The sequence below is a fragment of the Sarcophilus harrisii genome, chromosome 1 (genome assembly GCF_902635505.1).
Source record: "Sarcophilus harrisii chromosome 1, mSarHar1.11, whole genome shotgun sequence".
Lineage (NCBI taxonomy): Eukaryota > Metazoa > Chordata > Mammalia > Dasyuromorphia > Dasyuridae > Sarcophilus > Sarcophilus harrisii.
Window position 1 is genome coordinate 100041306 of NC_045426.1, and position 20866 is coordinate 100062171.

Here is a 20866-nt window from a genome sequence, read left to right on the forward strand (position 1 = left end):
GAATTTAAGATCCTCCCTCCATCATTCTTGCTTTTCTCTCTGTTGACCCTAACAATAGTCCCATATTCCACATATTTAATCTAGTCTGGGAATTTATGGGAAGCTGAGACGAGAGGTATCAGAACAATCAGCCATTAAATTCCCCTGGTGAAATAATCCATTGTGTCTTGAAAGCATATCAATAGTATTAACAATTATTTCCATCTTTTATTTTTGTCTATTATTATGCTTCCATCCATACCCCATTTAGTAGATGGGAGAATGAGTGAAGTTAAATCAAAATCAATACTCAAATAACTAAAATTCATATAGCATTTGATTTACAATGTGCTTCACACATACATATACATGTATACATACATACATTATTTGGTTTTTACAATGAAATGAAATAGGGGTTCATGTTATTCTCATTTTTGAAGCTAATAAGTCTCTAAGGCAGGATTTGAACTGAGGTCTTCTTGATTTCAAGTTTAGCATTGTGAGTACCATGTTCCTTAGCTGTTTCCATCCAAGTCTTGGAACAGGCAGTGCTCTTTTTATGTCTCGGAAGGAAAGGCCCAAAGTATAAAATCAACACTGTGAATTATCTGTTAATTTTATTTGAATTTTTTTTTTTTAGGCTCCAGGCCAATGTGGATTTCCTTTGCTGATTTCTATTAGAATTGCTCAAAAACCCTCATGACTAATTCCTCTGCACTTGACATCATTTTGTTGGGCCAATTTTTTTCTTAGGCATACATGGCTACATTGCAAAGGGATTATTTTTTAGGGGGTTTGTGACTTGGTATGCCTTTAGGTTTTAAAAAAAGTGACCTCCACAGGAAAAAAAAGTTGCCCAGATAAAGTTTTATCACTGTTGCTCTGCCTTCTCCACTGAAACTTCCCAGAGCACTTGGAAGCACTTTATTGACTGAAAAATGTCTCCATAAACTTCCACATGTTGTTTGTTGGCCAATATCTGCAGCAGGAACGTTGTTTACATTGAAAAATCAAATCACAGCTTGCATTTTATTCTAATTTTATTTTGACATTTCACATGGAGTCAAATCCAGTACTCTGGGACATACCAGAATGCCCCCTGTGATTTTACCAATTAGATTGTAAGCCCCTTGAAGTGAGAGGTCATCTGAACTTTGTAATTCCCCCCCCTTCCCGTACCAATCACAGTACCATGCAGATAGTAGACCAATTCATGTAGAATTGCATTATCTCTATGCTTTCAAAGGCAGTATTGTGTTATTTTTACTTTGGATTTTGGTATCTTTTGCTGTTTATCAAATGAGTTACAATAGATGCACATAGACACACTTGAAAAAAATTCTTTATTAATTTTTCACTTTTCATTACAAAATGTACGTTGCCAACAACTTGAATAACCTACTTGCTTTTTAAATTTTTTTTTTAACCCTTTGCTTCAGAGACTCAGGATCTCCCTATCACTAATTAAGTGTCAGGAAATACTGACTGGCTAGAACCAAGGGGTCATCATTTTGCTATTTATTTCCTTCTCTCAAGCTCTGGAAAAAAATGTCCTCTGTATAAATTAAACAATGAAAAAAATGGTGTCAATTCTAGGTCATTACAGTCAACAGAATTGTAATAATGCATCCAAAATGTGTGGCCACAATATAACAGGTATACATTTTGAATAAAGAAAGAAATGACATTCTAGCCTTGTTAAAAGGATAATGGTCCCATATTTTTTATTAACAGGTTAGCAAAACAAAATCCAATGGATTACAATATTTACATGTTATTTGAAAAATAAAGTAGTGATAAAAGCATGTCACAATCATTTTCTTTTTTTTTTCTTTTTTCTTCTTTTTTTTTTTTGTTTTTGTTTTTGTTTTGTTTTGTTTTTTTTTTTGGTAACCATTACAAACACCCAATCCAGGTATGGAACTGTTTAAATACATTTGAAATGAGGCCAATTTAAAACAAATATGGACACAAAAATGAGTATTTGTCTAGATAGTTCACACCCGCCCCCTTTTCTGGTTTCCACAAGATGCTTTCCCTCCCTTAACCCTCCCCCAAAATAAAATAAACACCCTGCAAATAAAAACCTTATAACATCAATAAAGGAAAAGGGAAAAAATAAAAATAAAAACCATGCTTTTCAAGTAAGCACCTATTCCACAAATGCAACATCTTTCCATGGATTTTATTTGAAGCTGTGTGGGACCACCTCTCAGCAACTCCCCTTCCCTTTCTGCCCTCCCTCCCCTCCCCCAGACCCTCCCAAGTAAAAAAACAAACAGGAAAACAAAAGGACATACACACTCACACACACACACATACACACACACACTCACACACGCCAGTATGCACATGGGCACATGCATGTGTGCCCGTGCACACACGTCTAAAAACTAGGTTTCAATAAAAAGTTCTTTCTACTTTTTTTGGAACGAAACCCTTTGTTCACAATCAGAACATACCATATGTGTAGACTCAGATTCAGCCAAAGCTGCTCCCCTCCTGTGACCACTAACAAGGGGGAAACATAGCAGCTCTTCTTTAGATCCATTAACAAGCAGTTCTCCAGGCTTCTGGTAGGACAGACATATTTCTCATCCTCTCTAGCCTTAGGGATGCGATTCAAACACATCCTCTTGCCCACCAAAAACAAACTTTAAGAAAAAAAAAAGGAACAAAAAAGACCACACATGAAAAGCCAGCCAATCTTAACAGAAACTATTTGTGTGAGACTGATAATATGTTAATCCAACAAGCAACAACAACAATAACAAAAAGAAATGATGACGAGGACCTCCTTGTCTGGCCCACAAGCTGCATAGCTGTGCCCTAAGTTTGGTTCTTTAGTTAAATTAAAAAAAAAAAAAAAGTTAATTTCTTTGTTATTTCCATGTTGAAAATCAAAACATTCCTATTCACAAGAACTAAATCTCCCTTGCTCCCCCCCAGTTTAAAAAAAAAAAAAACAAACAGAAAAATTCAAAACATTTTACATGAAAAAACTGAATTGTGCTGTATCTGTAACACCGCAGGTTGGTAGAAAAGTAACATGTGGCAAACAAACCGGCACAATCCCCTTGAAATTAGCTCACGCGGATCTATCAAATCCTAAATTATGGTTCAACACTAACGAACAGCTTACCTGGAATAAAGGATGACAACTCACAAACAGTTATCTAGTAATTAAAGTCTGTTTCTTTTTTTGTTTTGTTTTTTACTAAAATAATTAAAAAATCACAGTATTTTAAGAAATAAAACCCACACTGGGATTTTAAGCACAATTTGTTTTCCTTTCTTTAAAACTTTTTTTTTCCCCATTCACCATCTTGTCCAGCAGTTCTCTCTACATTTAACCACGACAATGACAGGTAGTACTGACAAATGCAGAGAATTCCCTTGGTTAATTTTGAGGTACTAGGAAACAGGTGACTGTTTTAAGCAAAGCAGTTTTTTTTTTTTTTTCTTCCTCAAAGCGGCTGCAGTTAAGTCTGGAAAAAGCTTACTGTATTAAAATTAGAAAAACGCACCAAAAGTTGTGCGTCAAAAAGTTGTCCCCCCTACGAGACGTCTTCTTCCACTCTCATGAAGCTTCCCCTTTCCATTAACCGTCCAAGACTCCACCACAAATCACATTGTATAATGTGGGAGTTGCTTCCACATTCTGAAATGAATGTACTTTCCATAGTGAGGTCCGGAAGAAAGGATTCAGTGATGTAATGGAGCCACTTATTCCACCATTTAAATAACTTTAATATACACACTCACTCACACAGGTACCAGTGCTTTGAAAATAGATCGTTCAGTCCTAAAAAGCAGCTTTGTTTCTGTCTTCTCCTTCACCCTCCCTTCCCACCCCAACCCCACCCTCCCACCCCTTCATCGATGTTCAAGTAGGGTTTGATTAAGAATCACACCAAATGCTTATTCGTTTTTGGCCTCTGCATTCTCCAGGAGAGATTTGTCAGCAGCTACCACACAGACTGCTACTGTTTCATCCTTCAGGGAAAAGTCCATCTCCACCTCCTCATCGCCCTCTCTTTCTTCTGTTAATGTTATCTTCGTATTTTCTTCCAAGGTCTCCTTCGGATGGTCATCCTCTCTGCTCACTTGCTTGTTGTCATTCAGAGACCTACAAGAAATAGTATATGAGAGAATGAATTGAACATTTTTTCCCCTTAATGAGAAAGAAACCCAACACGCTTTTTCCCCCTGAATCACAAAAGCACCATTGGTTTCTCTTACCAGTTGCCAGGAATATGCAACTGGCATTTTCCCTGCTAGGCAATACTTAGGCTGTACCTTTTCCAGCTCTCTTAATGGTCTGCTTGTGCCTCTGACACAATTTGGTATATCTACATCATGCCGCCTCCAAGACTTGGTCATAAATGCTAGAATGGTAAGATCATCTTATCCTTCATCCCAACAAACACACCCACAAATTTCTAGATCCACCAAGAATATTTAACAATAAATAGTGGTTCAAGGAGCAAGTTAGTCCACAAATATTACAAACCAAAATCCCCTTAAGATAGAACCAACATTGTGATTGTGGTTCTAACAACATTTATTAACGGGGACTGCTCGAGCTAAGTTTAGACAAGAAGATATTAAACTCTCATTAACATCCACCAAAAGTCTCTGGTAATATCCAAAGCCACTGCTCTAGACGTCCCTTACCATGGTTCTGATTAAGTCTGTGTCCCACAGAGATTAAGACTGTTCTGTCTCAGGGATGACTTTATTTTCAAGGATGATCTCTAAGTACTTTATAGATATGATCCAACCTACCTGGGAGGCCGGCGGAGGAAGCTGGCACTATCCCCAGAGGCAGGACATTTAAGGCACAAAGAGATGAATGACTTGTTCAAGGTCACTCAATGAATGAGTCAGTCACAGAGCCAGGAACAGAAGCCAAGTCTTCTGACTCCCAGTCCAGCGCTCTATTAGAGAATGTCACGCTAGTGAAAGCTGAATTGACATTGGCCAGAGAAAGCGCTACACTTCTATGTATAAAAGCGATGGGATTTTGTCATTTGGAAAGATGGTACCTTATTTGACTAGTGGCTAGAATGACCCTATTGAAAACCAACAGAAAACAAAATAAAATAAAAGCATTCACATTGGCTAAAAACGTGTGCTGCAGGTATTTCACAGAGGGGCCTGCAGCCTTTCGTTTTCTTCTAAGGGGATCTATGGGAACCCCTAAAAAAATTCCCAAACATCCCCCCACTTCATGTTAGAGAGTGGAATTGTTGGGAGAACCCATTGGGTAGAGACTTACATGCCGTGTCTCAGCACATGCCTTTCCCACTCGGAGCCCTGGGCAAATGCCCGTCCACAGAACTCGCATGGAAATCGCTTTTCAGAGCAAACCCTGCCCTCAGAAAACCTCATAAGATCTGTGAGAAGAAGAAAGGTGGAGAGAGAGAAAATTAACTCTTTAAAAGACAAGAAGATTTCTATTGATTCTCATTAATAAATCTATTTTTTAAAGATCAATCTTGGGCAACTTTTTCTGATACTCCATCAAACTTTTATCTATTAAAGAAAGTTCCTTATGGTTGACTCAAGAAAAATCCCTGAAATAAGGAACTATCCCCCTAAATTGTTATAAACTTACTCATCTTTGTCACAAGGTGCTCTTTGTTCCTATTTTTAAGGGTTCTATGATGTCCCTGGGGTCTGTAGTGACCCCTCTTTTTCCTGACATCCTACTAACTGAATTAATTGTAATCTTCTTGAAGACAGGGACCCTATCTGATGTTTTTATATATAGGAACCTCACAGAACCTACTACAAGGACTTTAATAGGACTCTCCACTCTATAGGACCTCCTCCCAGGCTGACTCTCAATTAAACACTGGTTGACCAAATGAATAATTGATACAGAACACAAAACGCTCTTTCTCACAAATGAAAGTAATCTGAGGCCAGTAAACCCCTGTAGGATCCAAGGCCTCATGATCAGTTTATTGCTCCCTATCAAACAGGGCCAAAGTCTTTATGTCTATAATAAACAGCTGGGTCTATTCTGCTTTCCAGTCACAATGCAAAGCCACGGCCGCGCAGGAAGGATCATCTCCATGTATCTGATCACTTTGTGCCTGCGTGCACAAGATGTTACCAAAAGATGTCTCGTGCATTGAATGCCATCTGATAAAATTCGAACCACCACATTAACTGCATAGGTGTTTCTCAGCTTCCTTAATCTTTAGCACAAAAAAGCTATGTGAATGGGGCCAGTTTCAACAAAAGATGAAACATTTTCTCACAAATTAAGAAGATCACCACACAAGCCATTAAAAATAATTGCACAGACTATCTCGCTTGATTCTTTTCATTGGAAATGAGACAGCACCATCTGCTCCGAGCATTAATTCCTTAGCAGGGATTATTTGGGCAAGAAATCAACAGAATGCCTTCCTGACTCCTCCCAAACTACATAATGAAAGGGGGTGGTGGTGGAGAAGGGATTCTGCTTGGTTTAATTTTGATCTCTTCATGCCTGGTTTCTTTACTTTAAAAAATCTACCCTTAGAGCAAGCTATGGCAGCTGGGAACTGTAGTTTTATCTATAAGTGTGCACTCTCTGTCTGTCTCTCTCTATGTATATCTATCTATCTACATCTGTCTCTGTTTCTTTCTCTCTTCCCCTATTTCCTTCTCTTCCTCCCTTCTTCTCACTCTCTCTTTTCTTCCCTCTATCCCTCCTTCTTCCTCTCTCCCTTTCCCTCCTTTTCTCTCTCCTTTCCTCCATCCTTCCTTCTCCCTCTCTCCCTTTCCCTCTCTTCTTCCTTCTCTTTCTCTCTCCTTCCCTCCCTCCCTCCTCCTTCCTCCCTCCCTTCCCCTTTCCCTTTTTCTCTCTCTCTCTCATCTCTATATCATATGAAGACAAATGCATATTACCTCTTAGTAACTGAGCATGCTTCATTAAAGATCTAAATTGCAAAGGAGGGAAGAGCTCCAATAACGCTTTTCCTCTCCCATTATGAAACAGGAAACCAGTTTACTTTTATTCTAACACCCTCCGCTAAGTTTAATCATACAAGAAGGATATTAAGCGCTCATTAACATCTACCAGCAGTCTCTGGAAACACCGGGGGCCACCCCTCTAGTTGTCCCTCCCTATGTATGATTCTCCTTATGGAAGACTTACTGCTAGCAAAAAGTTTGGGAGGCTATTGTGCATCAGCCCTTCTCCTTGGCAAGAATGTACCTAGATAGTGGAAAATTGATTCTGGGTCTGTTCAAAGGACATCCAGACAATAGTGGCTATTCTCCTTTCATTGAGCAGTGTGGGGGAAGGGATGATTTACGCTTGTAATTCCCATTAACATTACTGGAAGTTACTCATGTAAATCCTCCACCCTTTGAAGGAAGAATAAATTCCTCCCCACCCCTAAGACTTTTTCTTTCTGTGTGGTTAAGGTTCATGAATGTGGACTCCACAGTCTTCAGAGAGAAGCTCTCGGAGACCATTAAGCTCATTCCAGTCACATTGAGCTGGATTTATGCCATGACGTTACTGAGGAGCAGAGGAGAAAGAAGGGAGAGGGAGAATGGGCTCGGCTCTCCACCGCCTCACCTGCCATGTTTCCCCCTTTGTCTTCTAAAGCTCTGGGAGGGCTAGAGGGCTATGAAGGTCTGGAAAGGGCTACTGCCTGTACTGTACTTTTAACCTTTAAATTCAAATGATGTTAAATTGGAGAGATTAAAAAGTCATAACATCCAATGAAGAATAATTTATTGCCTGAAGAGAAACAGCAGGGCACACAACATCCTGAAGTGAAAGGGCCCCTTTGTAGCCACTGTCAAAAGCATGCACAATAAGGCAGAGCGCCCTAGTCACGCCTCACAGATGGGAAGAGTTCACCATGAAGGAAAGAATACATGTGAAATGGAATTAAAAAAATAAAACAAAACAGCACACCTCTAACGTCACAAATCTCCTCCTCAGGAAGAGGGAATTTCCACTGCTTCTGATAATGAAGGTGAAAGATTTTAAATTCTCTTGTTCAGAGACAAATTCTCTTGTTTTGTTAAAAAGTATTTTTTTCCCTAAAATCCAGGACAAAAAAAAAAAAAAAAAAAAAAAAAAAAGTGCTGTTTTGGGAATGATATGAGGGAAGGAGTAAAGTTTCTGAAGAATAATCCATTTTGTATTTTCCAATAAATTCTTCTTTGTTATGAATTTTAGCACTATAATGAGATTCTGATTTGAAGCCATAACTGTTTTGTTAATACCATGAAGAAGGAGAGGGAACTTTGGCTCTGAGAAAGGAAGACATAGTCTTCATCCTCCTATCTTTGGTGACTAATAAAGAAATAATAATTGAGAAATATATACCAAGAGCACCTACTATCACGAGGGGGGAGAAGACTGGGTCCCCAGCCCAGCTTGATGTAAATAACTAGAAGAATCAGAAATATAAAAAGTTGACTCCATGTCCCAAACTGGGTATCCTTTTATTTTCATGGTCTGGGAGATTTCAGAGCTATGAATTCTTCCACAATACTGAAAACTAATCCCACTTATATATAAACTTACCACTATTGTAATGTCTTGGTCATTATTTTAGTTTAAAATAACTTGTCTGGTTGATTCTGCTTTACAACAGTCTTTCACTTTATTATAAAAATCTTTTTACTTAGAAGTCTAAATAGCCTAATTAAAATATTCATACATTAATTTCATATAGAACAACCAACAGGTATGGGTAGAAATCTATGGCTACTAAAACTATGTAATCTGAGATTAAAGCAAAAAGTCATTTTTGTCCTCACCTTTGCTGTTCATTTCTTCTTCCTTGTCCTCTTCCTCATCACTGCTGGTCATCTCCATTTTCTCCTTCATTTGCTCCAACTGATCCAAGTTAACTCGTCCAACCAGCTCAAAGTTACGGCTTACCTTCAAGAAAAAAAAGTCCCAACAAGAGCTAGAATGGTGAATCATTAGAGAAAAGATTCCAAGGGAAATCTGGTAATAAGTGTCTCACCTGAGTAACAGCAAAACAATTCTGTGCTATGTAATCTACCTGTTCTAGAGGATCACTTACTCCCCCTCCTTCCCATGTCCACTTTCAGGGGTGTCCAGCCCACAGGTTAAAATAACAAGAGCTTACATTTACACAGCATTTATACCTTTGTGAGATAATAACTGCACTATTCATGCAGCACTAAAAAAAAAATTCAAAAATCTTTTATATCATTTCATTTGAGCCTCACCCCCCTGTGACCTAGCTATTTACAGGCATCATTATCCCTGCATCATTATAGATAAGGAAGCTGCTAGTATTTATTAGAATTGGGTTTGGACCTGGTCATTCTGATTTCAGGGTTAGCACCTTTCCACTCTAGAAGACTGCCTCTCAACAAATGCTTTGCCATCTGACCTTCACACTAACCCTATGAAATAGGTATGTCAAGAATTATTGCCCCAACTTTACAGATGAAGCCCAGAAAGTAGAATTGCTCGCTCCAGGCCACACAACTAATAAATATTAGAACCAATATAAAATTTTTTTTTACTCCAGGTTCAGTGCTCTTTTCACCATGCTACCCTATCCCAGATAGGGAATATATTTCTTTCTACATCAGGTTCTTCATCGTGAGTTGCTCATCTGAAACTTAGTATTTAAAGCAGAGGCTCAACCAAAGAGGGGCCTGTCCAAGGGGAAAAAAAGAAAATTATTCACTGATAATGACCATTACTTAGTCATTAATGTCAAAGATCTTGATTTCCATGCTGTCTGCAGTACAAGTCCATCTTTTTAATACTAATTGTGTCCTAATGATAATAGATGGCTATGAATCATGGAGGAGCATGACTGCAAAAGAATCAAAATGTTAGTTAAGCTAAAGGAAAAGGAAAGTATACGAATCAAGGCTTGGGCTCAAATACCAGATATTTAGGCTCACTAACATAGTGAGAGTAAAGAGACTAGTCGAGACTAGTATGAGTCTTCATGAAACAAAAAGAATTAAAGGAAAGCATCTAGTGTCTTTAGGAAATACTCTGAAAGGGTTTAGAAGGAAATATGACTTTTGGTGGATCATATTTGCATCCCTTGCTTCCAGGAAGCCTGAGGTTGATGGCTATCTTGAGGTCAAGTATTCTGAACTGCCCTAACAACAGCAACAACAATTATAATAAATCAATTAGGTATCCACATTTGGTCTGTCATCAGTACGGTGAGCCTTGGGTAAGGGGGCCTTTGGGCTGCCTAACGAGGTATGAAAGGATCCAGGTTGGAAATGAACAAGTTACAGATTCTGTGCTGATTATAAAGTGATTTGAAAAATCACTGTTTAAATGAAATGGGGAGATGTAATCTCAAAAAAAAAACCCATAAAAAATTGCATGGGATGAAAAAATATGTATAGGCTATAAGCTGTTCTAATATAAAAAGAACGCAAATGCATGAGATCACTTAAGCATGTAAAAAGCCTAAGTTAATGCCTACAGCAGCAGCAAAGATGTATGGCTTCTCCAGAATATTTTCCCAACTCCCCAACCATGAGTCAGAAGAGAAGCTGCTTTTCTTCCTCAGAGATTCTATGTCCTCTTCTTGCCTGTCACTTACCTGTCCCTGTCTAAAAAGCAAGAGTCCTTCCCCTTCTGGACACTTCACTGGTGAAAGGAGGACTTTAATTCTACATCCAAAGACCTCTATCAGCCTGGAAAGTTTGAGGAATATGGGCTACATCTCAGATTATGCCTGATGACAACTACCTGCTCCAGTATGAGATGAAAGCCTAAAGTATAAATAATTACTGTTTTATGCAATACACTAGAATTATTCTAGACAGGCCTAAGTTAATTAAAGACCTTTTAAAGGAACTCTCTATAAGGACAATTAAATACAATTAAATATTGTACAAAAATACAAATACAATTAAACAAGATATTTATGGGTTAAAAAACGCTTCTACTCAAGTCATTGATTCCTTGAGCCAATTTTCCTTCAATGATTTGTTCAATTGAAGCAGTGGATGCTATGGATAAGTCCCCCCAAATCCACAGAAATTATTCATAGTCAAATCAATTCTAAGTCACTCACAAAAGGTGCCACAAGGATAATGTGGGATATGAGCAATATCTAAAGGGAAAATGACCTAAAGAAGTCAAACTGTGGTCAGCCTGGACACAAAGTGAGTACTTTAATTCCAAATCAACAAACAGGAACAAGGTCCAGGACAGAGAGAATCTTCCAATGGGGTGAAGGGTGAGGAACAAGAAATTGTGCTGTGGAGTTGTGACATTTGGAAGCTTTGGGTATATCTCCTTTATCTGTTTCTGCCCATGACCTTTTGTAACCAGCATGTGGGAGTTAGGGAATTAGAAACGGGAGGAGAAAACAAATTCTCTTCAAGAAGATATTAACAGGTTATTTGAATTTGTTCTGATATGTTTGTTTTTCAAAATGAACATTCCTCATTAATTCACTGCCTTTTTGTACCTTTCTAAGGATGTATCATACCAAGAATTCTATGCAAAAACTGACACAAAGATCATAGCTAAGCTCATAGATAAAGGCTTGAAAGGTCTCAAAGGCCATCTATCCCAATGCCCTTCCTTTTAAGGTTAAATAAACTGTCAGCAGTTAAATGATTTAAAGTCACTCAGACAATAAGCCCAAAAGGAGAGATTTGAACTCAGGTCTTTGTACTCTCTAATACACTATCAAGAATGACCACAAGAAAAAACTACAAGTTTCAACTGTTTCCTATGTAACTTCAGAAATTTTAGAGATTTCATTAGGTGAGAAAATTCCAATTAACCAGAGTGAGGATGGACTGAAAACCACTAATTCCATGTATCTCCTGAAGATACTAGATGCTTTTCTCTAATTCTTTTTGTTTCATGAATATTCATACTAGTCCCAACTAATCTCTTTACTCTCACTATTCAAGTGAGCCTGCCATCTTTTGTAAAGAGAAAATCAGGAAAAGGGGTAAATAACCAGTTGGTTCTATTGGTCAATACCCCAGTGTGAAAACAGAAAGTAGAAGGCAATAAAAGGAGATAGACAGAAGACATTATAAAATCAGCTTTCAAGATAAAAGAGAATAATTGCAAATAATCATGCAATTAAAAAGCTAGAAAATAATATGGCCTTGGGAAAAGGGAAAGAATTATCCAGTAGGAACAGGACATGATGTAGTGCAGTGATTCTTCAAGTGTGGCTTCCTCCGACTCCCTTTTAGGGAGTTCACAAAGTCAAATAATAATACTTAGATGATAGATATAATCCACAGAAACAAAAGCTTCTTGGGAAGTCTTCAATAATTTTTAAGTAAATAAATGGATCTACAGATCAAAAAACTTAGTGAGATACATTGGAAGAGTATAAAGAACTTGGAATTTTTAAAAAAAAATCCTAAAATCCCAGGACTAGAACTAGAATTTTTTCAATCCTTTCTATATCTAAATTATTTAGAACAACCCTTTCAATTTACAGAAGATAAAACCCAGAATGTTAGAGGACACATCCAAGGCCAAATAAACAGTAAGTATCAAAGAAAAGATGTAAATGCAAGTTTTTTCTTGTAACACATCCTGGACTGGAACTTTAGCATATAGCCTTGCTTATAAGACTTTAATTATGGCTAATACTTTCATTAACCCAACACTTCTTGAGTATATGGTTTCTTCCACACCAACTTTAAGGCTAAAAAATTTTATAAGATTTATAAATTCATACTCATTTAATTCAATTTAGCATAAAAATCTACATTTTAACCAAAATGCATTTATACCAAATAAGTACAGGGCTGTGTGTGTGTGTGTGTGTGTGTGTATGTATTCTATTGTTCCCACCCTAATATGCTGTTTCAACAGATTGTGGGCTCAAAAAAAAAAATCATGATCTTTCTTGATTTGAAGATTTTCAAAAATTGGTCAAAAGCTTCTGTGAGTAATCTTGTTAAGGCTTAAGAGCCCTCAATAGGGATATGAGAAGAAAGTTATTTGGTCAGTTTTAATCTCCTTTATCAAACTTTTTACTGGAGATGTGACAGTCTAAAATGTTGGATTTTTCCTATAAAATTATAGATTATTTATTTAAAAATAATAACTATCTAGACTTAATTCCCTCAAAATTATTTTTTAATAATTATGTTCTAAAAAGGATTTTTAAAAATGTAAATTGACCCACAGCATCAGGTGATTACAATTTCTGCATGCTGAAGGATCAGAACATCTCCCTCAAATGTAATTTCAAGATATATCTTTACCTCCCAGACCAGAGACACTTGCACAAGAGAAGGAAGAAGGGTTCTCACTAGCTTTCTCTCCTTATGGTTTCTTCTTCCCTAATCTTGAGATTAGACTTTTGGTCTAAAGAAAATGTTTCTTTCCTAATGATTTCACCAACACCCCCTTAGGTCTGTAGAGATTAAAAACAGAGTATATCACTCTGTTAGTTCAAAAGGCTCATGAGGGTCAGAGTACTGAAAGAAAATCTAAAAGTTTTAGTGTTAGAAGAAAGCTAGAAACTAGCTCCTTTCCTGGTCTTCTGGAACTTATATCTTTAAAGAAGCTGAAGAAAGCATATTTTTAATTTTTTTTATTAAAAGGTAACTTGCTATAAGAAAAAAGTATATATATATATATATACCATAAGATTTACAGCAGCATTTTTGTGATAGTAAATAACTGGAAACAAGATATATGCTCATTAATTGGGGAACAACTAAACAAATTGTGCTACATGAGTGTAATAGAATATTTACTACTATAAGAAATGATTGCTGTGATAAACACACCATAGATGGAAAGATTTACATGAACTGATACAGATTAAAGTAAGTAAAGCCAAGATACCAATATACACAGTGACTATAGCAATTAAAATGAAACCCCCCCCCAAAAAAAAAAAATCAAAAATGAATTCACCAAAATGATAATGATTAAGCATAACTCAAACAATGAGATATGATAGAACCCCCTTCTTCTGAAGGGTATTTAGTCCAGTATTATCATTTTATGTAAAGGAAACAGGCCCAAAGACATTAAATGACAAGGTTTATATGACTAGTGAGTAGCAAAACCAAGACTAAAATCCACTTTTTCTTACTCTTGGTCCAATATGCTTTTCTCCATATCATGTTCTCATGAGAGTTCTCACCCCAACTTCCTCCTTTGTAGGGATGAGGACCATAGGTGTTATACATTGCATTTATTTTTGGATTTTTGTGCTTATTTATTTTCCTCTAAAAATACTATTTGTTATATGGGATGGCTTCAAGGAGGGGAGAGGGAAAGGAAGAGATATTAGGGATAACATAAGGTAGGAAGCAGTAGACATCAATAAAAATTTATCTGAAACAAAAAAGAAAGGTAATCTGAATTCAGAATATTAATGTAGAAAGAGTGAGTAAAAACTATATATATACACATACACACACAGACTGTAACAGGGGAAATAAAAAAAAAAGGCAATTTAAGCTGAATGTAAGAAAATAAATGAGGTATGTTTCCTCTCATGTAAAATGATAAAGAAAGTGTAAGAAAGTAAAATTCCCCACCAATGTAAGTTGTATATAAGAAATGGATTGCCTAAGAAAATAGGGTGCTCCCTTTTGCTTGTGATTTTTAAGTAAAAGTGAAATGGTCACTTGTCAGGTATGTATTAAAAGGAATTAATTCTTTGCCAGGAATGGGATGGCTTAGATGAAGATGACTACTGAGGTTCTTTCTAGATAAAAAAAAATAATTCTGTGATAGAGGCCCCCAAATCATTTAGCCAATGACTTCATTTTACAAAGAGAACCAGGTTGGATTAAATGAGTTACATTCCTAAGGACATATAAGCAATAACTGAACCCAAATCAAATGACTTGGGGAAAAAAATTTATATTTTCCACTACACCATTTTGATTCTCATTTATGGTGAAATACACATTTTCATAATCTAGGTAAAATTTAATCTAATTAAATTCTTGCTGTTCTGTGTTTGTGGAAAGTCACCTCCCCAACTTTAGCAGCAAACTCAAGCCCTCTAGGCTTGAGAGGTATTTATAGTTAACTACCACTAAGGTGTACGGGCTTAGTGTGTGAATGAACAGCAATTATTAAACTCTCAAATATGATATAAACATATAACAAGATATTCTGAGCAAAAATCCCTTAGAACTTTATTTCCAATGCGCAGTATAGAAAAAGGAGTTCCAGCACCTGGAAAAAGTGGGTTCTTGTTTTGCCTCTCACCAGTTATATGGCTTTTGTCATTTAATGTCTTTGGGCCTCAGTTTCCTGTGGTGTAAAATAAGACGGGACTAGACAATCCCCTTCGGAGACTGCCGACATTCTGTGAAACACTGTCAATGAAATATGCATCTTTGGATCCTACGAGAAAGCCATCCTCGGCTGTAAGGTGTCCTGCCAGTATTACAATGCTTCTTGCTGGCCTAAGTTAGCCGTTGGTTACTGGTACCAAGAAACTGCAAACTGCAACATTCAGCACTTTAGACTCAAGTTCTTCTGTTGCAAGTCCTGTAACACTCATATCGTGACAAAGGCTGCCCAACCAGATTTTTAAGTCACCAAATACCACAAGTGACTATACAAAATACACTCAATAGCTTCGCCGGTCGACAAGATGGCATGTGGAGATGAAGGGAAAAGTGGACTAAAGGCTCAGTCAGAACCATATTTTTTTTTTTTTTTTTTCTCCTTCTGCATCAGCATTTGTCGATTATTGAAGATGCTCACTAGCAGGGAAATTTTAAATTTCTAAGAACATCATTCTGCTTGTACAGCAGGCAGTCTTTGAACAAGGTTCTTTTGTAATCAGAATAATATGAATGGGTGAAGCCTTATGCATTGTGGGATTACATATGGAAGGACACATTTGTAGGAAGAGGAGTCATGAATTATGTGATCACCATACTTCCACTTGATTTTTGTGAAGTCACTGGAGCAGGTGATGACCAACTAATATAGTATCTCTCGAGTCCCGCAAGGCAGGTGCCTTCCCTGATACTCTCGGGCTATGCTTTCTCCTGCTTTCTAAAATCCTATTACATGTTTTTTGTATTTGTTTATCTATAAACTGCTGTTTTCTCATGGTATAATACAAGCTTCTTTGTGGGGGTAAATATCCCTTTTGTCTTTGTATGACCGATATCTAGGAGAGTGACAGAAACATAACACTTGCTTATAATTCTCACTGAACTGAAGTAAATGGAAGCATTGTAAACTTGTGAAGTCCTACAGGAGATGGAAGGTAATAAAGTATTTATTTTATTGGCTGAAAATGCAAACATGAAAAGAGCAGGGAAGATCCAAAAAGACAAACCACCACATATGCATATACTATATTATCTTGGCCTAAAGCAGCATTTTAGTAGCATCATGAAACTGGGCACTTTCCAGCATTCTACAGAAGAGGAAAAGAGGTAATGAAACGTACTTGAGTCAACACTAACAGTGCACATTCACATGGTACTTTCAAGTTTGCTAAGTCCTTTACAGACATTATCTTACTTGATCCCTACAACATCTCTGAAAGATAGTCTTTTTACTATTATTTAAAATTTAATTTTATATTGTTATTTGTTATTTTATTCTATTAATAAAATATTAATTATTTTTATTATTATTATTTTGTTATTAAGCCCATTTTACAGATGGGGAAACAAGACTGATGAAGTTATTTGCTCAAGGTCATAGAACTAGTAAATAGATGAACCTAAAGCTTCTTAACTCTTAGGTTCAATGATCTATCTACTCTATATTTCTGTCTTCAAGAAAAAGCAAACAGAAAAGAATGTAAAGAACTTGAAAGACACTAGATGGGATATAGCGATGACAATGTAATTAAGAATGAAAACCACTTTATTTAAGAAACAATAATGAGGTAAGACGTTAAGCTATGTAGATGTGTGAAGAACAAAATGGTTGATGACGAGGTCTTCTGGATCCAGTTTCAGAATTCTTTAATGTTTTTAAAGTTAGTTTCTTCTTCAGTCACTGCATCCTAATCAATAATTTGTCAGCCATTCCTTATCATATGGGTTAGAGAAGCTCTGTGCAGCAAGGTGGTGCAGGGGATAGAGTACCAAGCCTAGAATTAGGAAGAATTGAGTTGAAATCCAGCTTCAGACCCTTACTATCCCCGGAAAAGTCACTTATCCTGTCTGTCTCATTTCCCTCATCTGTGAAATGAGCTGGAGAAGAAAATGGTAAACTACTCAGGTGTCTTTGCAAAGAAAACCCTAAATGGGACTATGATTAGTCAGACACCACTAAAATGACTGAACAGGGAAAATCTATTGTTCTCGAGAATTAAAGAGTATAATTGGATTAAAATTACAGAAGTAAAATGAAAGACTGTTAAAAATAAGGAGAATTACAGTCAGCCAATTCATGTTACTATATGTCTTTTAGATCCAAATCTATCTCAAGATCAGAACATAGATGATAAAAAGAATTGTAGAATGACTAAGGAAGGACTGGGAGGAGAAGAAAAAGATGTTTCCATGGCTTCAAATTTTCAGAAAATTTTGCCTTTACATTATACAAATACTGCCAGCGTGGCAACAGCTCCTGATTTCAATTTCATTTACTTTTTCTGACCCAGCTTAGCTTTTGGGGAGAATGCTAATGAATAATAAAGTGACAGAAAGGTAGGTAGACCAACAGAGAAAGAGCAGTATCAAGAGGCCTGGATAATTTACTCATTGAATAATCAGATGCTATATAATTGAGAATTGCCCTTCATTATCATTTGCCCTGAGAGAAAAGGTTCATAGATCCTATACCACACTTTTTTTCAGTTGAAAATGGGGGTAATTATAACTACCCTTTCTCTACTTTACCTTGTAAAGTTTAACAAGTTAAGAAAAATGCTTCCTGTTTTCTAAGAGAAAGGCACATTTGTGTTCAACAGCCTTCAAAAAAAAGGTTATTATTATTATTATTACATACAAACTGGAAAGCACATCCATATACATCTTCAAAAGCATCACCAAGGTTATAGTCTTCCCGGGGCACTTAGGAAGACTATATTAAATATATCCAGCCTTGCTCAATGATGGTCCTCAAAAAATTTAAATTCTAAAGGCATTTCACGAACATAGAATTTTAAGCTAGAAGGAACTGAGAGATCATTCAGATTCTTCATTTTATAGATGAGAAGACTGACACCCAAAGAGAGCCAGAAGTGACCACACTTACATAGGTGTAAGTAGTACTCAGTACCTGCCCTAGATAGCCACAGAGATATGGGATCAAAGGGCATATGGGGCCATTTAGGTAAGCTCATGTTGTTTGCTACACCTGGAATGCTTTACCTGCAACTCTTTTCCTTTGCAATTTTTATTTCTAAAGCAGTTTTCTGATTGCACTCTCTCTCCCAAGAACTCATTTGCACATTTGATGTTCTCTGGGCTTCTATCACATTAGTAGGTAACCACATTAATCTGTATCACAAGGGATTAGGGGAGTCACACATTTCCAACAATACATTTAAGAAGGGCTCTAAACTGTGTCACGATTGATTTCTCAGTGATTGGTCTCAGTCTTGAATTTTACAAAAGGGAGAAAAACCTTAAAAGTTTCCCCTTCAACTAGAACGCAATGACAAATAGTCTGGATTCCATCTTTCCCTCTTCACTACCAGAGTTGGCTTCCGGAGAGAAATAAGCAGGGGAGAACGTCTTTTTCCAATTCCATGGCCATGTAGGAGAGATCAGGTGCCACATGGTGGGCATCCAAGTAGGCAAGTAAACAAGAGGTACCCAGCTGAACCCAGCATGGGTGTGAAAGGATGCCAAAGGCTTGGTTGCATCAGAAGGAATGCTCAAGGATGTATGTGTGTTAGGGAGTGAAGGATGAGCAAAGGGCTGCTGTGGTTAATCTAGGGATCAGACAAGCATTAATTCACATTCATAAACATTCGGGAAATGAAAGATAACTCTCTATCCTACACTCCTGAATTTTCACACATATTGGAGAACATGTGAATTTTACTTTTTTTTCTGAGTGTTTACTATGTGTAAGATACAAAAGCTGCCCTAAAGCAAAAAGGACAAATGAAAATCTTCTCCCAACAGGTGGAACTTTAATCCTTGTGGGAGAATTTTGGGGGTTAGTTCCCAGAGGTTTTTTTTCCCCCAGTTTTAATCAGAAATGTTTTCAGATAAATAAAGTCTCCTGTCTCTTACCTAAAAGGATAAAGGGAATAGGAAACCTTGCCCAAAGGCCTTCGTATAATTCTTTGCATATTAGAGGAACTTAACACTAACTGGTAGATGGAATAACCTTTTGAATTATTAGAGTATTCTGGTTAAGTTTTTTATACTTTTTTTTCTTTTTCCTCACAAACCAGATGTGAGTAGCATTATCCAGCTGCCTTTAATAGGAGATGAAAAAATGGTTCCAGACATTCTGTGAGAGGCAATGACTCAGTGGAACTCTGCCCACAGTCAGTTAAGTTTAAGAAGTTTTCATTACAATTCTCCTCCTTCTATTATTTACTTTCTCAAGCTGCTACTTTATAAGTATATGCACGTTTGTTTACACACATGTATGTAAATGTACAAATGCACATGTATATTTTATGTGTTATACAGGTGTGTATGTATATGTGTATACATAATATATATATATAAAAGCATCTGTTACTCATCTCAGTCATTAACAGATATTCAGATAGTTTTTAAAACTTAGTTTTAAATTTTAAACTTTAAAATTTTGTTTTAAAACTTAAAAAAAAGTGTTTTTAAAAATCCACTCGGTGTACCATCTCTCTTTCTATGTCATAAGCGTGACTAAATGACTCTCAGTCCCAACCCCAGGCTCAAGGAATATAAAAGCAGTGAGCGGAAAAGTCTCCCAGGAATGTACCTTATGTTCATCGCGAAGGTGGCCGTCCAGCTCCTCCGTGTGTTTGGTCTCATAGTAGCAGAGTTGGCATTTGTAAGGTTTGAGTTCATTGTGCTTCTCAATGTGCTGCTGCAAGCTCTCATCGCTGGAGCAGGTGAAGGTACACTTATCACAGCGGAAAACTACTCCCTGCAAGTATTTTGACAGTTTGGAACGGCACACTTCAATGGGAACAACTCGCTCTTCTGCAGAAACAAAATGGGGGGAAAAGATGGAGATTTTTTTACTTAAGAAAATGTTTCTTAAAAACAACAACAACTGAAAACAAATACAAGAAATCCTTACTCTGTGGGTGCAGTGGAACACAACAGCGTACCCTTACATCCATATATTCTTATACTTCTAATTTGCTCCTTAAATATTCCATTACCTTACATCTCGGGACTTTGTTGGATAGAATCTGTACAACTTCATGCAATCAAGTAATTGCAGATGTCTTTGTTTAAAAGTTTGTTTTCCTAATAAATTTAGGATTGAATCACCAATGCACAGTCCTAATCTTTTATAGGCTAATCTTTTGCACATTTATCATTAAAAATTGTAAAAACATTCATACTACTAGATTTTGATGTGTGTAATAATGATTTACAAAGTCTGCATTTGGAAGTTTTGCCCATACATGCAGTTGTCATTTATTATTACAATTTCTGATTAGTATTTTTATGTATGCTAATCCTTCTTCAATTAGTTTAATCTCATTGTCTACTTGTCAAATTTGTCATAATCTACATTGTGTAACAGGAGGGTGTCAAGGCTTTTGAAGCAGTATACATATATACACGCATATATATGCACATATATATTAGGATATATGAGAGATATATACAGGTAATATATAATTTTCTACCTGGAATATTGGGTATATTTGGCAAAACTCTAAATTGGATGTACAGGAAGCTGAGTGCTCCCAGTTGAGTTTTGTGCTGTGTAGTAGAGGTGGGAGGAAATGGGGAATCCAATACATTTTTTGGATTAGATTTGTGATTTTTTTCA

At 36.7% G+C, this 20866-nt stretch overlaps 1 protein-coding gene across 4 annotated transcripts in view; it reads right to left on the reverse strand.

The window, feature by feature from the left end:
- Positions 1 to 1311: 1311 nt before the first annotated feature.
- Positions 1312 to 20866, reverse strand: part of ZNF462 (zinc finger protein 462) — a 154071-nt gene continuing 134516 nt past the window's right edge. For all 4 annotated transcript variants that reach the window (XM_031961362.1, XM_031961368.1, XM_031961358.1 and 1 more), the window contains exons 10-13: positions 19835 to 20058; positions 8767 to 8890; positions 5264 to 5381; positions 1312 to 4111 (exon numbers count right to left, since the gene is read on the reverse strand). In XM_031961362.1, the coding sequence (XP_031817222.1) occupies positions 3904 to 4111; positions 5264 to 5381; positions 8767 to 8890; positions 19835 to 20058 (674 nt within the window). In that variant the 3' untranslated portion in view covers positions 1312 to 3903. The remainder of the gene's footprint in view (positions 4112 to 5263; positions 5382 to 8766; positions 8891 to 19834; positions 20059 to 20866) is intronic.